Below are 19,779 nucleotides of genomic sequence, written 5' to 3'. Positions count from 1 at the left end.
GTGAGCGACTTCCTGGTTTAGCTACTTGTGCTTGTCTCGCCCTGGCAGACACACCGCGTGACACTGGTCGCATTTCAGCCTTTCTCCTGTGTCGACGCCGTTTCGCAAGTGCTTGTGAGGCAATATGAGGCTTAAATCCTCTTCTTTAACCCACTAACATTCAGCACAAGCCAGCACAGCCCTTGACCCTCCTCTGCCCCACTTAGTTTGTATGTTACCATGGTATGGTCATGGCATGACGTGGAATCCCTGTAGACCAAGGTTCTTTGATGCAGCAGGTGACAACACACTCCTCATGCAGAGGTCTTTAGTCCAGCAGTAAAGTCCCTGATATCACTCTACTGACTTGTTCAACTCAATCCTGTTTCTCTCAAAATTATTGTATTAGTAAAACCTTGTTGCTCAGTGTGCATGAAAGAAATGTCTGATAGTGCAGGGTTATGGTATTTTCACCTTTGACCCCTTTGCTGAATCCCTTTTAGATTTTCCCAGCCATCTTTAGCTGCAACATACATTGAGCATGGCCGGCAATCTGTGTGGTGTTGTAGCCGGCATGGAGTTGGTAACCCTGGGTGATTCTAGGGGCGCTCGTCTGTAATCGATGTCGATGCATCGAGGCTGCTGCCTTGTTCTCCTTCCCATGTGCTTGAGGTTTGGGATCTTGGTTGCACGGTGATCTGTGCGATTGGTCACCGGTACATAGCCTGCCTTTACTTGATCCTCATAGAATCCTTTAATGACCCCCATATTCTCTGTTGTTTTACAGCCACGACAGCCGACCGCTTCTACCGGATAGACCGTGGGCAGGTGAGTGTCTGCGGCCTCCTGCGACAGGGGTGTGGTGGAGCCAAGAATGGCCACGCGGTGCTGGGGTCCTTGCTGGCCTAACTCTTCTTTCTGCCCCCCAGGAGCACCTGAACTTCGTGACCGAGATCTCCCAGGAGGAGCTCTTTGTTCTGGACCCTGAGCTGGTCATCACACAGACGGTGGGCACCTCTCCGGCCATGCCTGACCTCGTTGACGCGTCGGTCAGCCCCACCGGGCACCATTTTGCTTTCCCTTCAACCTCTTCCTCTCCACCCATGTCCCCGGTTCCAAGGTGAGTGCTTCTTCCAGACAGTGTTTTACAACAGGGGCAGCGCTGTGATACAACAGGGGTAGCGCTGTGGTACAACAGGGGCAGTGCTGTGGTACAACAGGGGCAGTGCTGTGGTACAACAGGGGTAGCGCTGTGGTACAACAGGGGTAGCGCTGTGGTACAACAGGAGCAGTGCTGTGGTACAACAGGAGCAGCGCTGTGGTACAACAGGGGCAGTGCTGTGGTACAACAGGGGCAGTGCAGTGGTACAACAGGGGCAGTGCAGTGGTACAACAGGGGCAGCGCTGTGGTACAACAGGGGCAGCGCTGTGGTACAACAGGGGCAGTGCTGTGGTACAACAGGAGCAGCGCTGTGGTACAACAGGGGCAGTGCTGTGGTACAACAGGGGCAGTGCTGTGGTACAACAGGGGCAGTGCTGTGGTACAACAGGGGCAGTGCTGTGGTACAACAGGGGTAGCGCTGTGATAGTCGTGCACACTCCCACCACCAACACAGTGCGAATGAGGAACTGCATCTCTGCAAGCACTTCCTTTCAGGGCGGCAGAACAAGGGCGTTGCAGGAGCCAAGTGGGTACCAATCACTGGCTTTTATATGCTTGCAAATTCTCAGGCAACTAGCACCTTGCAATACCAAGAGCGTGTGTGTGTGTATGCAACTATAACAGGACAGTGTGCACAGTCACATGGAGTAGCACACATACACAGTATCACAACAGTGTGTGTGCAAGAGTGTGCACACAACCTCAGGAGTAAAGTTCTCGAGCATCAAGGGAGGAAGTCAGGAAGGTTGATTATCTGTTGTAAGGGAGTTAGCCCATAATACATGGCCATTTACTTTGCTAAACTGGTGTTCAGATGACTGCGTAACCGCAATTTTATTGGTTACGTAAGAGCCCTGAAAGTCACTCGCTAATCCTTCTGTACAGTTGCACTTTGGAAATCTGTACAGATTGGAAGATCACGTCTCCCGGCATCTCTTTTGTTGCTGGAATGGCCTTATGTAGCCATAGTTAAAGCCAGGTGTGGATGAGAGAGTAAAGTGGAATAAAGTGAAATCCAAGCTATTATAAAGCTCGATGTGTTGAGCAAAAGGGGCACGTGAAGAGGGAAGGAGCCACGCGGAGAAAGTCTGAGTATGCCCCGTTGCGCTATGTGAGAAGAATGCAAGATGCCCAAAAGAAACAGGGTGCAAGGTAAATACCCTCTTGGGGTTATTCAGTTTAATTCTTGCAGCATTTTGCCCTAGGCAACTGCTCAAAAAGCAACCGGTCCACCGCGCCCCAATACACAGGAGAAACATTCCAGAATGAGGAGTCGGGTTAGAAAGTGTTTTTTAGGAGTTGGATGGTGGGCTGGACTTAGGAGATCACCGGTGACTGGGCCTGTGTTGAGCGAAGTCACTGAAGGATTGATGACACGCTTCCAGGAAAGACTCCAAAGCAGACAGGGCTAGTCTAGCCTTGTATGCGCAAAAACAAATGATGGGAACCTCCACAGATGTAGTCATGGGACCAGACAAGTGTTCAGATGGCCTTCATGTTCATCAGCATGAATTCAGTACCGTGAGGAGAGACGCGCCTCAGAAATGAGAGGTTGACTCTTAAACTCTCCTCCTTGACCACGAGGGTTGGAAGGACACTCTAGACCCCAACTGATGATGTGGGGGGGGGAGGGGTTGTGTCATGCTGTAGGGAGCGAATAGCCCATCTCATGATCAGGATTAAGAGAAACCCCATGAATAACAGAGAGATAGATATTGGTGACCACTTGCCTGCCTGGTCCATCTGTCCCCCTCGGGATGGTATGTTATGCCTTCCAACAAGCAGATGTTGCTGCTAAGGGATTCAAGGGTCAGTTAGTGCCTGTAGAAACGCATAGGTTCCAAGTGTCTGTAGGAGGGAGCGCCGAGAGGCATGTGTAGCTGTGGTCTTGTACAGATATCAGGAGCTGTCACTGGTTCAGGCCTCCACTCCAAATCAGTTTTCAATGGTTTGAAGGAATGACATCTTCCTCAGCTACCTGACCTGCTTCTGGTAGGCAAGAGCACCCAACTTTAGGACCCAGGGGAGGCTCTGCTGGTTGTGTCCTGTTTCATCCTCCTCTGCATTGAGTCTGGCTGACACCCTTTTTTGTTGCATTGAATAGGCCTTCTCTCCTCTCTTCCTCTTCAGTGTTCTCATCTCCCCAGTCTGTTTCGGCTATTCTTGGTCCTTTCGTGGTCCCTCCTGTTACTTCACACCTTGCCCCTCTGGGTCCTTACCCGGTCGCCATGGTTCTCCCTTTTTCCTCCTGTGTCTAAAAGTCTCTCTCATGCCTTATAACTTCTGTGCCTTCTGGTATCCTTATGCCTTGTGTCCTCCCTTCTTGTTCCCCTTGTGCCTCATTGTTACCCTCTTGACATTTCTGCCCTTCTCTTGTGCGTTACCATCTTGGAATGACTGTCCCTTCCTGTGGCTCCTTTCCCTTTCCAGTGGCTTCTTGACTTCTTTTTCACTAGCCTGTCCCCTCTTGTGCCCTTTTGTCCCCTTTTCTATGTCTTCCTTCCCCCGTATCTTCCTGTCCCCTTCCTGTCTTTCCTTCCAGTGCCTACCTACCTTCTCTTGTGCCGCCTTCTTCACTTTTCTGTGCCTTCCTGGTCTCCGGTGTTTTGTCCCTCGTGTCATCCTGTCCTTTTGTCCATGTTCTTTGTGCCCTCTCCTGTGCCTTACTATCGCTTTAATTCCCTTCCTGTTGCTTCTGTGCCTTCCTGCCTCCATATTTATCTGGCCCGCCTTATGTCCTTGCTTCCTGTCCCCACTCCTGTGCCTTTCGTCTGTCTTCCAGTCTTCTGTGTCTTTATGACCCATATCTTCCTGTCCCCTATTTCACTCTGTCCCCCTGCCACACTGTGCCTTCTAGTCCCACCTCTTGCTGTCCACGGTTTCTTGTTTAAAGGTCATGGCTGTGCTCACTTGCCTCTCCTAACATTGTTTTCTCTCTACTTGCACTGTTTTCTCTCTCCATGGGGCCCTTCCTGTCCTCGTCCGCTGCTGGCTCTCCTCAGTCAAAGCACGTCAGGCTCACACTCCGACAGCGAGGCCCTGGTTTCGGCCCCTCGGAAGCCTCTCTTCTCTTCCTACTCTGGCTTCCACTTTCCTTCTAAGAAGAGGTACTATCTTGGTCTGATCTCCCATCCTTCCCTCCCACTCCATGTGCTCTGTGCATGGCCACGTACCATCCTTTGTTGTAGACCTCATGCGATCCATTTGCAGACCTCTTACCATCCACAGGCCCCGTACCATCTCTTCACAGGTCCATACCATCTCTACATGGCCCGTACCATCTCTCCACAGGCCCATACCATCTCTACATAGGCCCCGTACCATCTCTCCACAGGCCCTCATCATCTCTACATGGCCCCCGTACCATCTCTCCACAGGCCCTTATCTCTACATAGCCCCGTAGTATCCCTCCACAGGCCCTTACCATCACTACATGGCCCGTACCATCTCTCCACAGGCCCATACCATCTCTACATGGCCCCGTATCATCTCTCCATAGGCCCTTACCATCTCTACATGGCCCGTACCATCTCTCCACAGGCCCATACCATCTCTACATAGGCCCCGTACCATCTCTCCACAGGCCCTCATCATCTCTACATGGCCCCCGTACCATCTCTCCACAGGCCCTTATCTCTACATAGCCCCGTACTATCCCTCCACAGGCCCTTACCATCACTACATGGCCCGTACCATCTCTCCACAGGCCCATACCATCTCTACATGGCCCCGTATCATCTCTCCATAGGCCCTTACCATCTCTACATGGCCCGTACCATCTCTCCACAGGCCCTTATCTCTACATAGCCCCGTACTATCCCTCCACAGGCCCTTACCATCACTACATGGCCCGTACCATCTCTCCATAGGCCCTTACCATCTCTACATGGCCCGTACCATCTCTCCACAGGCCCTTATCTCTACATAGCCCCGTACTATCCCTCCACAGGCCCTTACCATCACTACATGGCCCGTACCATCTCTCCACAGGCCCATACCATCTCTACATGGCCCCGTATCATCTCTCCATAGGCCCTTACCATCTCTACATGGCCCGTACCATCTCTCCACAGGCCCTTATCTCTACATAGCCCCGTACTATCCCTCCACAGGCCCTTACCATCACTACATGGCCCGTACCATCTCTCCACAGGCCCTTACCATCTCTACATGGCCCGTACCATCTCTCCACAGGCCCATACCATCTCTACATGGCCCCGTATCATCTCTCCATAGGCCCTTATCATCTCTACATAGCCCCGTACCATCTCTCCACATGCCCATACCATCTCTACATAGCCCCCGTACTATCCCTCCACAGGCCCTTACCATCTCTACATAGGCCATTCTATCCCTTCACATGCAGACCCTGTGCCACTCATCTCCTTGGGCCCTGTGCCACTCCTCTCCCCAGACCGCATGTCGCTTTGCGGAGCTTCATGTAGCTCTGAGGGCCCCGTGCTGCTCCACAGAGCCCGTGCCGCTCCCCTCGGCGGATCCCGTGCCACTCCCCTCGGCGGATCCCGTGCCGCTCCCCTCGGCGGATCCCGTGCCGCTCCCCTCGGCGGATCCCGTGCCGCTCCCCTCGGCGGATCCCGTGCCGCTCCCCTCCGCGGACCCCCGTGCCGCTCCCCTCCGCGGACCCCCGTGCCGCTCCCCTCCGTGGACCCCCGTGCCGCTCCCCTCCGCGGACCCCCGTGCCGCTCCCCTCCGCGGACCCCCGTGCCGCTCCCCTCCGCGGACCCCCGTGCCGCTCCCCTCCGCGGACCCCCGTGCCGCTCCCCTCCGCGGACCCCCGTGCCGCTCCCCTCCACGGACCCCCGTGCCGCTCCCCTCCGCGGACCCCCGTGCCGCTCCCCTCCGCGGACCCCCGTGCCGCTCCCCTCCGCGGACCCCCGTGCCGCTCCCCTCCGCGGACCCCCGTGCCGCTCCTCTCCGCGGACCCCCGTGCCGCTCCCCTCCGCGGACCCCCGTGCCGCTCCCCTCCGCGGACCCCGTGCCGCTCCCCTCCGCGGACCCAGTGCCGCTCCCACCAGCGGACCGTGTGCCGCTCCCCTCCGCGGACCCTGTGCCGCTCCCCTCCGCGGACCCTGTGCCGCTCCCCTCCGCGGACCCTGTGCCGCTCCCCTCTGCGGACCCTGTGCCGCTCCCCTCTGCGGACCCTGTGCCGCTCCCCTCTGCGGACCCTGTGCCGCTCCCCTACGCGGACCCTGTGCCGCTCCCCTCCGCGGACCCTGTGCCGCTCCCCTCCGCGGACCCTGTGCCGCTCCCCTCCGCGGACCCAGTGTCGCTCCCCTCCGCGGACCCAGTGTCGCTCCCCTCCGCGGACCCAGTGTCGCTCCCCTCCGCGGACCCAGTGTCGCTCCCCTCCGCGGACCCAGTGTCGCTCCCCTCCGCGGACCCAGTGTCGCTCCCCTCCGCGGACCCAGTGTCGCTCCCCTCCGCGGACCCAGTGTCGCTCCCCTCCGCGGACCCAGTGTCGCTCCCCTCCGCGGACCCAGTGTCGCTCCCCTCCGCTGACCCCGTGCTGCTCCCCTCCGCCGACCCCGTGCTGCTCCCCTCCGCCGACCCCGTGCTGCTCCCCTCCGCCGACCCCGTGCTGCTCCCCTCCGCGGACCCCGTGCTGCTCCCCTCCGCGGACCCCGTGCTGCTCCCCTCAGCGGACCCCGTGCTGCTCCCCTCCGCGGACCCCGTGCTGCTCCCCTCCGCGGACCCCGTGCTGCTCCCCTCCGCGGACCCCGTGCTGCTCCCCTCCGCGGACCCCGTGCTGCTCCCCTCCGCGGACCCGTGCCGCTCCCCTCCGCGGACCCGTGCCGCTCACCTCCGTGGACCCCCGTGCCGCTCCCCTCCGCGGACCCCCGTGCCGCTCCCCTCCGCGGACCCCCGTGCCGCTCCCCTCCGCGGACCCCCGTGCCGCTCCCCTCCGCGGACCCCCGTGCCGCTCCCCTCCTCGAACCACGTGCCGGTCTCCTCCCCGGATTCCGTGCCTCTTCCCTCTGCAGACTCTGTGCCCCTTCCGGCTTTGGACCCCTGTGCACTCCCCGCCGTGGACCCCTGTGCGCTCCCCGCCGTGGACCCCTGTGCCGCCCCCCACGGTGGACCCCTGTGCCCCCCCCCCCCTCGGTGGACCCCTGTGCCGCCCCCCACGGTGGACCCCTGTGCCGCCCCCCACGGTGGACCCCTGTGCACTCCCCGCGTTGGACCCCTGTGCCGCCCCCCCACGTTGAACCCCTGTGCGCTTCCCGTGGTGGACCCCTGTGCGCTTCCCGCGGTGGACCCCTGTGCCGCCCCCCTTGGTGGACCCCTGTGCACTCCCCGCGGTGTACCCCTGTGCCGCCCCCCAAGTTGAACCCCTGTGCACTTCCCGTGGTGGACCCCTGTGCCGCCCCCACGTTGATTCCCTGTGCGCTCCCCACGGTGGACCCCTGTGTGCTCCCCGCAGTGGACCCCTGTGCCACCCCCCATGGTGGACCCCTGTGCACTCCCCGCGGTGGACCCCTGTGCCACTCCTCTCAGCAGACGCCGTGCCACTCCCAACCGCGATTCGCTTGCCACTTCTCTCTATATGCCTTGTGATGCTCCACTGTAGGCCTCGTGCCATTCTTTTGCAGGCCTCGTACCACTCCTCCGCTGGCCTTGTGCTGCTCCTCCACAGGCCTCGTGCCATCCTTCCCCAGGCCTCGTACCGCTCCTCCGCCGGCCTCATGCTGCTCCTCGACAGGCCTCGTGCCATCCTTCCGCAGGCCAAGTACCGCTCTTCTGCTGGCTTCGTGCCGCTTTTCCACAGGCCTCATGCCATCCCTCCACAGGCCTTGTGCAATCCTCCATGTTCTCGCTCCATCCCTGTGAAGGCCTCACACCTTCACTCCAAAGGCTTCATGGCATCAAACTACTTTCATGGGCCTCTTATCAACTCTCCACAGGGTCTACCACTTTTTATTCTCACCTCATTTCTTGTCTTTTTCCAATTTGTTTAATATAGTTTTGTTCTAACCTTGTTCTCCTTATTTAGTTATTGTTCTGTTTCAATTTGTCCTCTTTCTTCATTTCCACACCCCAACGTGCCTTTTCTTTCTCTTATTTTTCTCCCTTTGTCTTCACATATTCTCGATCCCTCCATTAACCTGTCTCTTCCTGCTCTACCTTCTCCATGCGGTATCTTTGTGGCCCTCCTTCTACGACTGCCTCGGGTAAGTTTTCTCTCATCTCGCTTTATTTGTGGTCTTTTCTCTGTAAGGTTCTTTACTCTGCACTTTATTTCTCAGTCTCTCTCATTCACACATCACACAGTATCAAAGAGATCTTGGCTAACTCTTCACACACTGGCCCATGCCTTCACACATCACACAGTACTAAAGAGGCCTTCCCTAACTCTTCACACACTGGCACACACCTTCACACATCACACAGTACCAAAGAGCCCTTCCCTAACTCTTCACACACTGGCACATGCGTCACACATCACACAGTACCACAGGGACCTCTCCTAACTCTTCACACACTGGCACACGCCTTCACACATCACACAGTGCCAAAGAAACCTTCCCTAACTCCTCATACACTAGCACACGCCTTCACACATCACACAGTACCAAACAGATCTTCCCTAACTCCTCATACACTAGCACACGCCTTCACACATCACACAGTACCAAACAGATCTTTCCTAACTCTTCACACACTGGCAGACACCTTCACACATCACATAGTACCAGGGACCTTCCCTAACTCCTCACACACTGGCACATGCCATCACACATCACATAGTACCACAGAGACCTTTCCTAACTCTTCACACACTAGTACACGCCTTCACACATCACACAGTACCAAAGAGACCTTCCCTAACTCTTCACACACTGGCACACGCCTTCACACATCACACAGTACCAAAGAGACCTTCCCTAACTCTTCACACACTGGCACACACCTTCACACATCACACAGTACCAAAGAGACCTTCCCTAACTCTTCACACACTAGTACACGCCTTCACACATCACACAGTACCAAAGAGACCTTCCCTAACTCTTCACACACTGGCACATGCTTTCATATATCGCACAGTACCAAATAGACCTTCCTAACTCTTCACACACTGCCAAACGCCTTCACACATGACACAGTACCAAAGAGACCTTCCCTAACTCTTCACACACTGGCACACACCTTCACACATCACACAGTACCAAAGAGCCCTTCCCTAACTCTTCACACACTGGCACATGCGTCACACATCACACAGTACCACAGGGACCTCTCCTAACTCTTCACACACTGGCACACGCCTTCACACATCACACAGTGCCAAAGAAACCTTCCCTAACTCCTCATACACTAGTACACGCCTTCACACATCACACAGTACCAAACAGATCTTCCCTAACTCCTCATACACTAGCACACGCCTTCACACATCACACAGTACCAAACAGATCTTTCCTAACTCTTCACACACTGGCAGACACCTTCACACATCACATAGTACCAGGGACCTTCCCTAACTCCTCACACACTGGCACATGCCATCACACATCACATAGTACCACAGAGACCTTTCCTAACTCTTCACACACTAGTACACGCCTTCACACATCACACAGTACCAAAGAGACCTTCCCTAACTCTTCACACACTGGCACACGCCTTCACACATCACACAGTACCAAAGAGACCTTCCCTAACTCTTCACACACTGGCACACACCTTCACACATCACACAGTACCAAAGAGACCTTCCCTAACTCTTCACACACTAGTACACGCCTTCACACATCACACAGTACCAAAGAGACCTTCCCTAACTCTTCACACACTGGCACATGCTTTCATATATCGCACAGTACCAAATAGACCTTCCTAACTCTTCACACACTGCCAAACGCCTTCACACATGACACAGTACCAAAGATACCTTCCCTAACTCTTCACACACTGGCACACGCCTTCACATATCACACAGTACCAAAGAGGCCTTCCCTAACTCTTCACACACTGGCACACGCCTTCAAACATCACACAGTACCAAAGAGACCTTCCCTAACTCTTCACACACTAGTACACGCCTTCACACATCACACAGTACCAAAGAGACCTTCCCTAACTCTTCACACACTGGCACACGCCTTCACACATCACACAGTACCAAAGAGACCTTCCCTAACTCTTCACACACTGGCACACACCTTCACACATCACACAGTACCAAAGAGACCTTCACTAACTCTTCACACACTGGCACACGCCTTCACACATCACACAGTACCAAAGAGACCTTCCCTAACTCTCACACACTGGCACACGCCTTCACACATCACACAGTACCAAACAGATCTTTCCAAACTCTTCACACACTGGCACACGCCTTCACACATCACACAGTACCAAAGAAACCTTCCCTAACTCCTCATACACTAGCACACGCCTTCACACATCACACAGTACCAAACAGATCTTCCCTAACTCTTCCCACACTGGCACACGCCTTCACACATCACACAGTATCAAAGGGACCTTCCCTAACTCTTCACACACTGGCACACACCTTCACACATCACACATTACCAAGAGGATTTTCCTAACTCTTCACACACTGGCACATGTCTTCTCACCTTACACAGTACCAAAGAGACCTTCCTTTACTCTTCACACACTGGCACATACCTTCACATATCACACAGTACCAAAGAGACCTTCCCTAACTCCTCACACACTGGCACATGCCATCACACATCACACAGTACCACAGAGACCTTTTCTAACTCTTCACTCACTGGCACATGCCTTCACACATCACACAGTACCAGAGAGACCTTCACTAGCTCTTCACACACTGGCACACGCCTTCACACATCACACAGTACCAGAGACCTTCCCTAACTCTTCACACACTGGCACACGCCTTCACACAGTACCAAAGAGACCTTCCCTAACTCTTCACATACTGGCACACACCTTCACACATCACACAGTACCAGAGACCTTCCCTAACTCCTCAAACATTGGCACACGCCTTCACACGTCACACAGTACCCAAGAGACCTTCCCTAACTCTTCACACACTGGCACACGCCTTCCCACATCACACAGTACCAGAGACCTTCCCAAACTCTTCCACACTGGCACACCCCTTCACACATCACACAGTACCAGAGAGACCTTCCCTTACTCCTCAAACACTGGCACACGCCTTCGCACCTCACACAGTACCAAAAAGACCTAACCTAACTCTTCACACACTGGCACACGCCTTCATACAGTACCAGAGACCTTACCTAACTCCTTCACACACTGCCACACGCCTTCACACATCACACAGTACCAAATAGACCTTCCCTAACTCTTCACACACTGGCTCACACCTTTAAACATCACACAGTACCAGAGAGACCTTCCCTAACTCTTCACACACTGGCACACGCCTTCACACCTCACACAGTATCAAAGAGACCTTTCCTAACTCTTCACACACTGGCACACGCTTCACACATCACACAGTATCAGAGACCTTCCCTAACTCCTCACACAATGGCATACGCCTTCACACATCACACAGTACCAGAGACCTTCCCTAACTCTTCACACACCGGCACACTCCTTCACACATCACACAGTACCAAAGAGACCTTCCCTAACTCTTCACACACTGGCACACGCCATCACACAGTACCAAAGAGACCTTCCCTAATTCTTCACACACTGGAACATGCCTTCAGACAGTACCAAAGAGACCTTCCCTAACTCTTCACACACTGGCACACGCCTTCACACATCACACAGTATCAGAGACCTTCCCTAACTCTTCACACTCTGGTATACGCCTTTAAATATCACACAGTACCAAAAAGACCTTCCCTAACTCTTCACACACTGGCACACGCCTTCACACAGTACCAAAGAGACCTTCCCTAAGTCTTCACACACTGGCACACACCTTCACACAGTACCAGAGACCTTCCCTAACACTTCACCTACTGGCACACGCCTTCACACATCACACAGTACCAAAGAGACCTTCCCTAACTCTTCACGCACTGGCACACGCCTTCACACATCACAGAGTACCAAAGAGACCTTCCCTAACTCTTCACACACTGGCACACGCCTTCACACATCACACAGTACCAAATAGACCTTCCCTAACTCTTCCCACACTGGCACACGCCTTCACATATCACACAGTACCAAAGAGGCCTTCCCTAACTCTTCACACACTGGCACACGCCTTCACACATCACACAGTACCAAAGAAGAGACCTTCCCTAACTCTCACACACTGGCACATGCTTTCATATATCGTACAGTACCAAATAGACCTTCCTAACTCTTCACACACTGCCAAACGCCTTCACACATCACACAGTACCAAAGATACCTTCCCTAACTCCTCACACACTGGCACATCCCTTCACACATCACACAGTACCACAGAAACCTTTCCTAACTCTTCACACACTGGCACACACCTTCACACATCACACAGGACCAAAGAGACCTTCCCTAACTCTTCACACACTGGCACACGCCTTCAAACATCACACAGTACCAAAGAGACCTTCCCTAACTCTTCACACACTAGTACACGCCTTCACACATCACACAGTACCAAAGAGACCTTCCCTAACTCTTCACACACTGGCACACGCCTTCACACATCACACAGTACCAAAGAGACCTTCCCTAACTCTTCACACACTGGCACACACCTTCACACATCACACAGTACCAAAGAGACCTTCACTAACTCTTCACACACTGGCACACGCCTTCACACATCACACAGTACCAAAGAGACCTTCCCTAACTCTCACACACTGGCACACGCCTTCACACATCACACAGTACCAAACAGATCTTTCCAAACTCTTCACACACTGGCACACGCCTTCACACATCACACAGTACCAAAGAAACCTTCCCTAACTCCTCATACACTAGCACACGCCTTCACACATCACACAGTACCAAACAGATCTTCCCTAACTCTTCCCACACTGGCACACGCCTTCACACATCACACAGTATCAAAGGGACCTTCCCTAACTCTTCACACACTGGCACACACCTTCACACATCACACATTACCAAGAGGATTTTCCTAACTCTTCACACACTGGCACATGTCTTCTCACCTTACACAGTACCAAAGAGACCTTCCTTTACTCTTCACACACTGGCACATACCTTCACATATCACACAGTACCAAAGAGACCTTCCCTAACTCCTCACACACTGGCACATGCCATCACACATCACACAGTACCACAGAGACCTTTTCTAACTCTTCACTCACTGGCACATGCCTTCACACATCACACAGTACCAGAGAGACCTTCACTAGCTCTTCACACACTGGCACACGCCTTCACACATCACACAGTACCAGAGACCTTCCCTAACTCTTCACACACTGGCACACGCCTTCACACAGTACCAAAGAGACCTTCCCTAACTCTTCACATACTGGCACACACCTTCACACATCACACAGTACCAGAGACCTTCCCTAACTCCTCAAACATTGGCACACGCCTTCACACGTCACACAGTACCCAAGAGACCTTCCCTAACTCTTCACACACTGGCACACGCCTTCCCACATCACACAGTACCAGAGACCTTCCCAAACTCTTCCACACTGGCACACCCCTTCACACATCACACAGTACCAGAGAGACCTTCCCTTACTCCTCAAACACTGGCACACGCCTTCGCACCTCACACAGTACCAAAAAGACCTAACCTAACTCTTCACACACTGGCACACGCCTTCATACAGTACCAGAGACCTTACCTAACTCCTTCACACACTGCCACACGCCTTCACACATCACACAGTACCAAATAGACCTTCCCTAACTCTTCACACACTGGCTCACACCTTTAAACATCACACAGTACCAGAGAGACCTTCCCTAACTCTTCACACACTGGCACACGCCTTCACACCTCACACAGTATCAAAGAGACCTTTCCTAACTCTTCACACACTGGCACACGCTTCACACATCACACAGTATCAGAGACCTTCCCTAACTCCTCACACAATGGCATACGCCTTCACACATCACACAGTACCAGAGACCTTCCCTAACTCTTCACACACCGGCACACTCCTTCACACATCACACAGTACCAAAGAGACCTTCCCTAACTCTTCACACACTGGCACACGCCATCACACAGTACCAAAGAGACCTTCCCTAATTCTTCACACACTGGAACATGCCTTCAGACAGTACCAAAGAGACCTTCCCTAACTCTTCACACACTGGCACACGCCTTCACACATCACACAGTATCAGAGACCTTCCCTAACTCTTCACACTCTGGTATACGCCTTTAAATATCACACAGTACCAAAAAGACCTTCCCTAACTCTTCACACACTGGCACACGCCTTCACACAGTACCAAAGAGACCTTCCCTAAGTCTTCACACACTGGCACACACCTTCACACAGTACCAGAGACCTTCCCTAACACTTCACCTACTGGCACACGCCTTCACACATCACACAGTACCAAAGAGACCTTCCCTAACTCTTCACGCACTGGCACACGCCTTCACACATCACAGAGTACCAAAGAGACCTTCCCTAACTCTTCACACACTGGCACACGCCTTCACACATCACACAGTACCAAATAGACCTTCCCTAACTCTTCCCACACTGGCACACGCCTTCACATATCACACAGTACCAAAGAGGCCTTCCCTAACTCTTCACACACTGGCACACGCCTTCACACATCACACAGTACCAAAGAAGAGACCTTCCCTAACTCTCACACACTGGCACATGCTTTCATATATCGTACAGTACCAAATAGACCTTCCTAACTCTTCACACACTGCCAAACGCCTTCACACATCACACAGTACCAAAGATACCTTCCCTAACTCCTCACACACTGGCACATCCCTTCACACATCACACAGTACCACAGAAACCTTTCCTAACTCTTCACACACTGGCACACACCTTCACACATCACACAGGACCAAAGAGACCTTCCCTAACTCTTCACATACTGGCGCACGCCTTCACACATCTCACAGTACCAATGAGACCTTCCCGAACTCTTCGCACACTGGCACACGCCTTCACACATCACACAGTACCAAGAAGATCTTCCTAACTCTTCACACACTGGCACACAGTATCAGACACCTCCCCTAACTCTTCACACACTGGCACAAGCCTTCACACAGTACCAAAGAGACCTTCCCTTACTCCTCACACACTGGCACACACCTTCACACAGTACCAAAGAGACCTTCCCTAACTCTTCACACACTGGCACACACCTTCAAACATCACACAGTACCAAAAAGACCTTCCCTAACTCTTCACACACTGGCACACGCCTTCACATATCACACAGTACCAAAAAGACCTTCCCTAACTCTTCACACACTGGCACACGCCTTCACATGTCACAGAGTACCAAAGAGACCTTCCCTAACTGCTCACACACTGGCACACACCTTCACACATCACACAGTACCAAAGAGACCTTCCCTAACTCTTCACCAACTGGCACATGCTTCACACATCATACAGTACCAAAGAGACCTTCACTAACTCCTCACAGACCGGCACACGCCTTCACACATCACACAGTATCAGAGACCTTCCCTAACTCTTCACACTCTGGTATACGCCTTTAAATATCACACAGTACCAAAAAGACCTTCCCTAACTCTTCACACACTGGCACACGCCTTCACACAGTACCAAAAAGACCTTCCCTAACTCTTCACACACTGGCACACGCCTTCACATATCACACAGTACCAAAGAGACCTTCCCTAACTCTTCAACAACTGGCACATGCTTCACACAGTACCAAAGAGACCTTCCCTTACTCCTCACAGACTGGCACACACCTTCAAACATCACACAGTACCAAAAAGACCTTCCCTAACTCTTCACACACTGGCACACGCCTTCACATATCACACAGTACCAAAAAGACCTTCCCTAACTCTTCACACACTGGCACACGCCTTCACATGTCACAGAGTACCAAAGAGACCTTCCCTAACTGCTCACACACTGGCACACACCTTCACACATCACACAGTACCAAAGAGACCTTCCCTAACTCTTCACCAACTGGCACATGCTTCACACATCATACAGTACCAAAGAGACCTTCACTAACTCCTCACAGACCGGCACACACCTTCACACATCACACAGTATCAGACACCTTCCCAAACTCTTCACACTCTGGCACAAGGCTTCACACAGTTCCGGAGACCTTCCCTAACTCCTCACAGACTGGCACACACCTTCAAACATCACACAGTACCAAAATGACCTTCCCTAACTCTTCACACACTGGCACACGCCTTCACATATCACACAGTACCAAAGAGACCTCCCCTAACTCTTCAACAACTGGCACACGCCTTCACATGTCACACAGTACCAAAGAGACCTTCCCTAACTGCTCACACACTGGCACACACCTTCACACATCACACAGTACCAAAGAGACCTTCCCTAACTCTTCACACACTGGCACACGCCTTCACACATCACACAGGACCAAAGAGACCTTCCCTAACTCTTCACATACTGGCGCACGCCTTCACACATCTCACAGTACCAAAGAGACCTTCCCGAACTCTTCGCACACTGGCACACACCTTCACACATCACACAGTACCAAGAAGATCTTCCTAACTCTTCACACACTGGCACACAGTATCAGACACCTCCCCTAACTCTTCACACACTGGCACAAGGCTTCACACAGTACCAGAGAGACCTTCCCTTACTACTCACAGACTGGCACACACCTTCAAACATCACACAGTACCAAAAAGACCTTCCCTAACTCTTCACACACTGGTACACGCCTTCACATATCACACAGTACCAAAGAGACCTAACTCTTCAACAACTGGCACACGCCTTCACATGTCACACAGTACCAAAGAGACCTTCCCTAACTGCTCACACACTGGCACACACCTTCACACATCACACAGTACCAAAGAGACCTTCCCTAACTCTTCACCAACTGGCACATGCTTCACACATCACACAGTACCAAAGAGACCTTCCCTAACTCCTCACAGACTGGCACACACCTTCACACATCACACAGTACCAAAAAGACCTTCCCTAACTCTTCACCAACTGGCACATGCTTCACACATCACACAGTACCACAGGGACCTCTCCTAACTCTTCACACACTGGCACACGCCTTCACACATCACACAGTGCCAAAGAGACCTTCCCTAACTCTTCACCAACTGGCACATGCTTCACACAGTACCAAGATCTGCCCTCACTCTTCACCCACTTTTGCTTGCCCTCTAACATCACCCTTTCCTAAGGAGTACTGACCTCACACATCTCACACTAGCACACGCCCTCTCACAACAGACATGACATTCACCCTCACTCATCCAACAATCCTAAACATCACCCACTGGCACTGCCCCTATGCGTCACTCTTACCATACATTATCAACAGATAGTAGCCATCAAATATAAGCTCACTCAGGTCTGTGTAGACATCACCCAGCTGGCAACTATTCTTCCTCTTCTGACACTTTTTCCCGCTCTGCAGAGTCTCATCAGCTCTCAGTCTCTTCATACCTACCCCCGTCTTTCCCACACTTTTCATTTTAGTCCCACTTTCACCCTCTTCCACCCATGCCCTCCTCACAGATGACCTACCATCCCATCTTTGCACCTAACCGGCTTGTCTTGCCCCCTGCCCAGGATGCTGGACCTGCACAGAGTGGCCCAAAGGAAGCGCATCTCCAGTGACAGCGTGGTGGCAGAGGCCTTGGCACACAACGAGTCCCTCCGGAGTGCCAAGCCTGCCCTCAGCAGGTGAGAGGTTCAAAGGTGAGAGGGTGGAGGCAGAGGCCTTGGCACACGACGAGTCCATCCGGAGTGCCAAGCCTGCCCTCAGCAGGTGAGAGGTTCAAAGGTGAGAGGGTGGTGGCAGAGGCCTTGGCACACGACGAGTCCATCCGGAGTGCCAAGCCTGCCCTCAGCAGGTGAGAGTTTTAAAAGGTGAGAGGGTGGAGGCAGAGGCCTTGGCACACAACGAGTCCATCCGGAGTGCCAAGCCTGCCCTCAGCAGGTGAGAGGTTCAAAGGTGAGAGGGTGGAGGCAGAGGCCTTGGCACACGACGAGTCCATCCGGAGTGCCAAGCCTGCCCTCAGCAGGTGAGAGGATCTAAGGTGACAGCGGAGTGGCAGAGGCCCTGACACATGAGTCCCACTGGAGTGCCAAGCCTGCCATCAGCAGGTGAGCGGGCATTGAGTATAGGACGAGAGGGTGGTGGCAGAGACAGTGGCACTTAAGTCCCTCTGGAGTGCAAAGCCTCGCCTCTGCAGTTGAGCGGGTCCAGGGTGGGAGGGTGGAAGAGAGCATGCCACACAAAGACTCTCTCCGGAGTGCAAAGCCTGCCCTCAGCAGGTGAGTGGGCAACGAGTATAGGGTGAGGGGGTAGTGATTGTTGCTGCTTTAAGCAGGTGAGAGGACAGTAGACATAGGGTGTGATGGGCACTAGTTAAGCAGACCTTGGTGGGGGTGGTTGTCACAGGGGAGTATCATTCTTTGCCCTCGTCAGGTGGGTGGTCAGAGTGATGGGCGATGGTGTAACAAAACAGTATCATTAAGTCCCCTCCCAAATGAAAGAATAGTAGGTAGTTTGTGAGCGGTGCCAGGAGAGCGAAGGCGTCCGTGCCAGGGAATGCCAGTCACTGCCCTTGGAGAGGATGGGGAGGTATCCATCTGGATGGGTCACTGCCCTCGGGTGAGGAGACCGACCCTGGCGAGAGGGTTGTCTGGTGAGCAGAAGGACCGTTCCAAGTAGAGGCAGCCATTGCCCTCATTAAATGAGGGAACAGCAGCTTTGGTGCAAGACAATGCCAGTTCCTGAGAGCGGGCAGTGCCAAGCAGTGGCAGTCACTGCCTTGACGGAATCAGCTTTATAAAACATCAGTTGGATGGATGCTCACTCTTCCTGAGGATGTGAGACCTTTGTTACACCACCATGAGTGGAGGATGAGTGGAGGTGCAGAGTCAGTCTACTGTGAGTGTAGCGGCGAGTGGAGGTAAAGTCTCAGCCAACTGTGAGTAGTAGGGTGAGTGCAGGTCAAATGTCAGTCTGCTGGGAGTGGTAGTGTAGGTCAAGGGTCATCCCGCTGTCAGTAGGAGGTTGTGTGGAGGTTTAGGGTCAGACCACTATGAGTGAGTTGAGGTCCAGGGTCAGCCCACTCCAAGTAGGAGGGTTGTGCGGTCATCAGCCCACTGTGAGCGGAAGGGTGAGGTTGTAGGTAGACGAGTGGGTGGGTCCAGGGTGCATTTACTGTGAGCAGGAGTGTGAGTCAAGGTCTGAAGTCAACCGACTCTGAGTAGGAAGGTTGTTGAAGGTTTCGGGTCCGCTCACTGAGATTGGGGTCAAGGATTAGCTCAGCAGGAGTTGGAATCTGGGTGGAAGCCCAGAGTCAGTCTGCCGTGAGCGTTGGCATGAGTGCAGGTCCTGGGTGAGTCCATTGTGAGCAGGAGATGGGGGGGGGGTCCAGTTTCAGCCCAGGATGGGTCGAGGTCCAGGGTTGGCCCACTGTGAGTAGAAGAGCGAGTGCAGGTAAA

At 53.4% G+C, this 19,779-nt stretch overlaps 1 protein-coding gene across 13 annotated transcripts in view; it reads left to right on the top strand.

Annotated features, from left to right (window-relative positions):
• The window catches only part of DGKZ (diacylglycerol kinase zeta), a 502,570-nt gene that overhangs the window by 346,096 nt on the left and 136,695 nt on the right, over positions 1 to 19,779 (top strand). For 7 of the 13 annotated variants that reach the window (XM_086949970.1, XM_086949969.1, XM_086949971.1 and 4 more), the window contains 3 exons: positions 767 to 807; positions 909 to 1,099; positions 17,893 to 18,006. In XM_086949970.1, the coding sequence (XP_086806096.1) occupies positions 767 to 807; positions 909 to 1,099; positions 17,893 to 18,006 (346 nt within the window). Of the gene's footprint in view, positions 1 to 766; positions 808 to 908; positions 1,100 to 4,143; positions 4,249 to 17,892; positions 18,007 to 19,779 lie in introns of all 13 variants that reach the window. The other 6 variants (XM_086949968.1, XM_086949967.1, XM_086949963.1 and 3 more) reach the window with 1 other exon arrangement.

Source organism: Lissotriton vulgaris, unplaced genomic scaffold, assembly GCF_964263255.1.
Source record: "Lissotriton vulgaris unplaced genomic scaffold, aLisVul1.2 SCAFFOLD_741, whole genome shotgun sequence".
Classification (NCBI taxonomy): domain Eukaryota; kingdom Metazoa; phylum Chordata; class Amphibia; order Caudata; family Salamandridae; genus Lissotriton; species Lissotriton vulgaris.
This window is presented reverse-complemented; position numbering and strand designations above follow the sequence as displayed.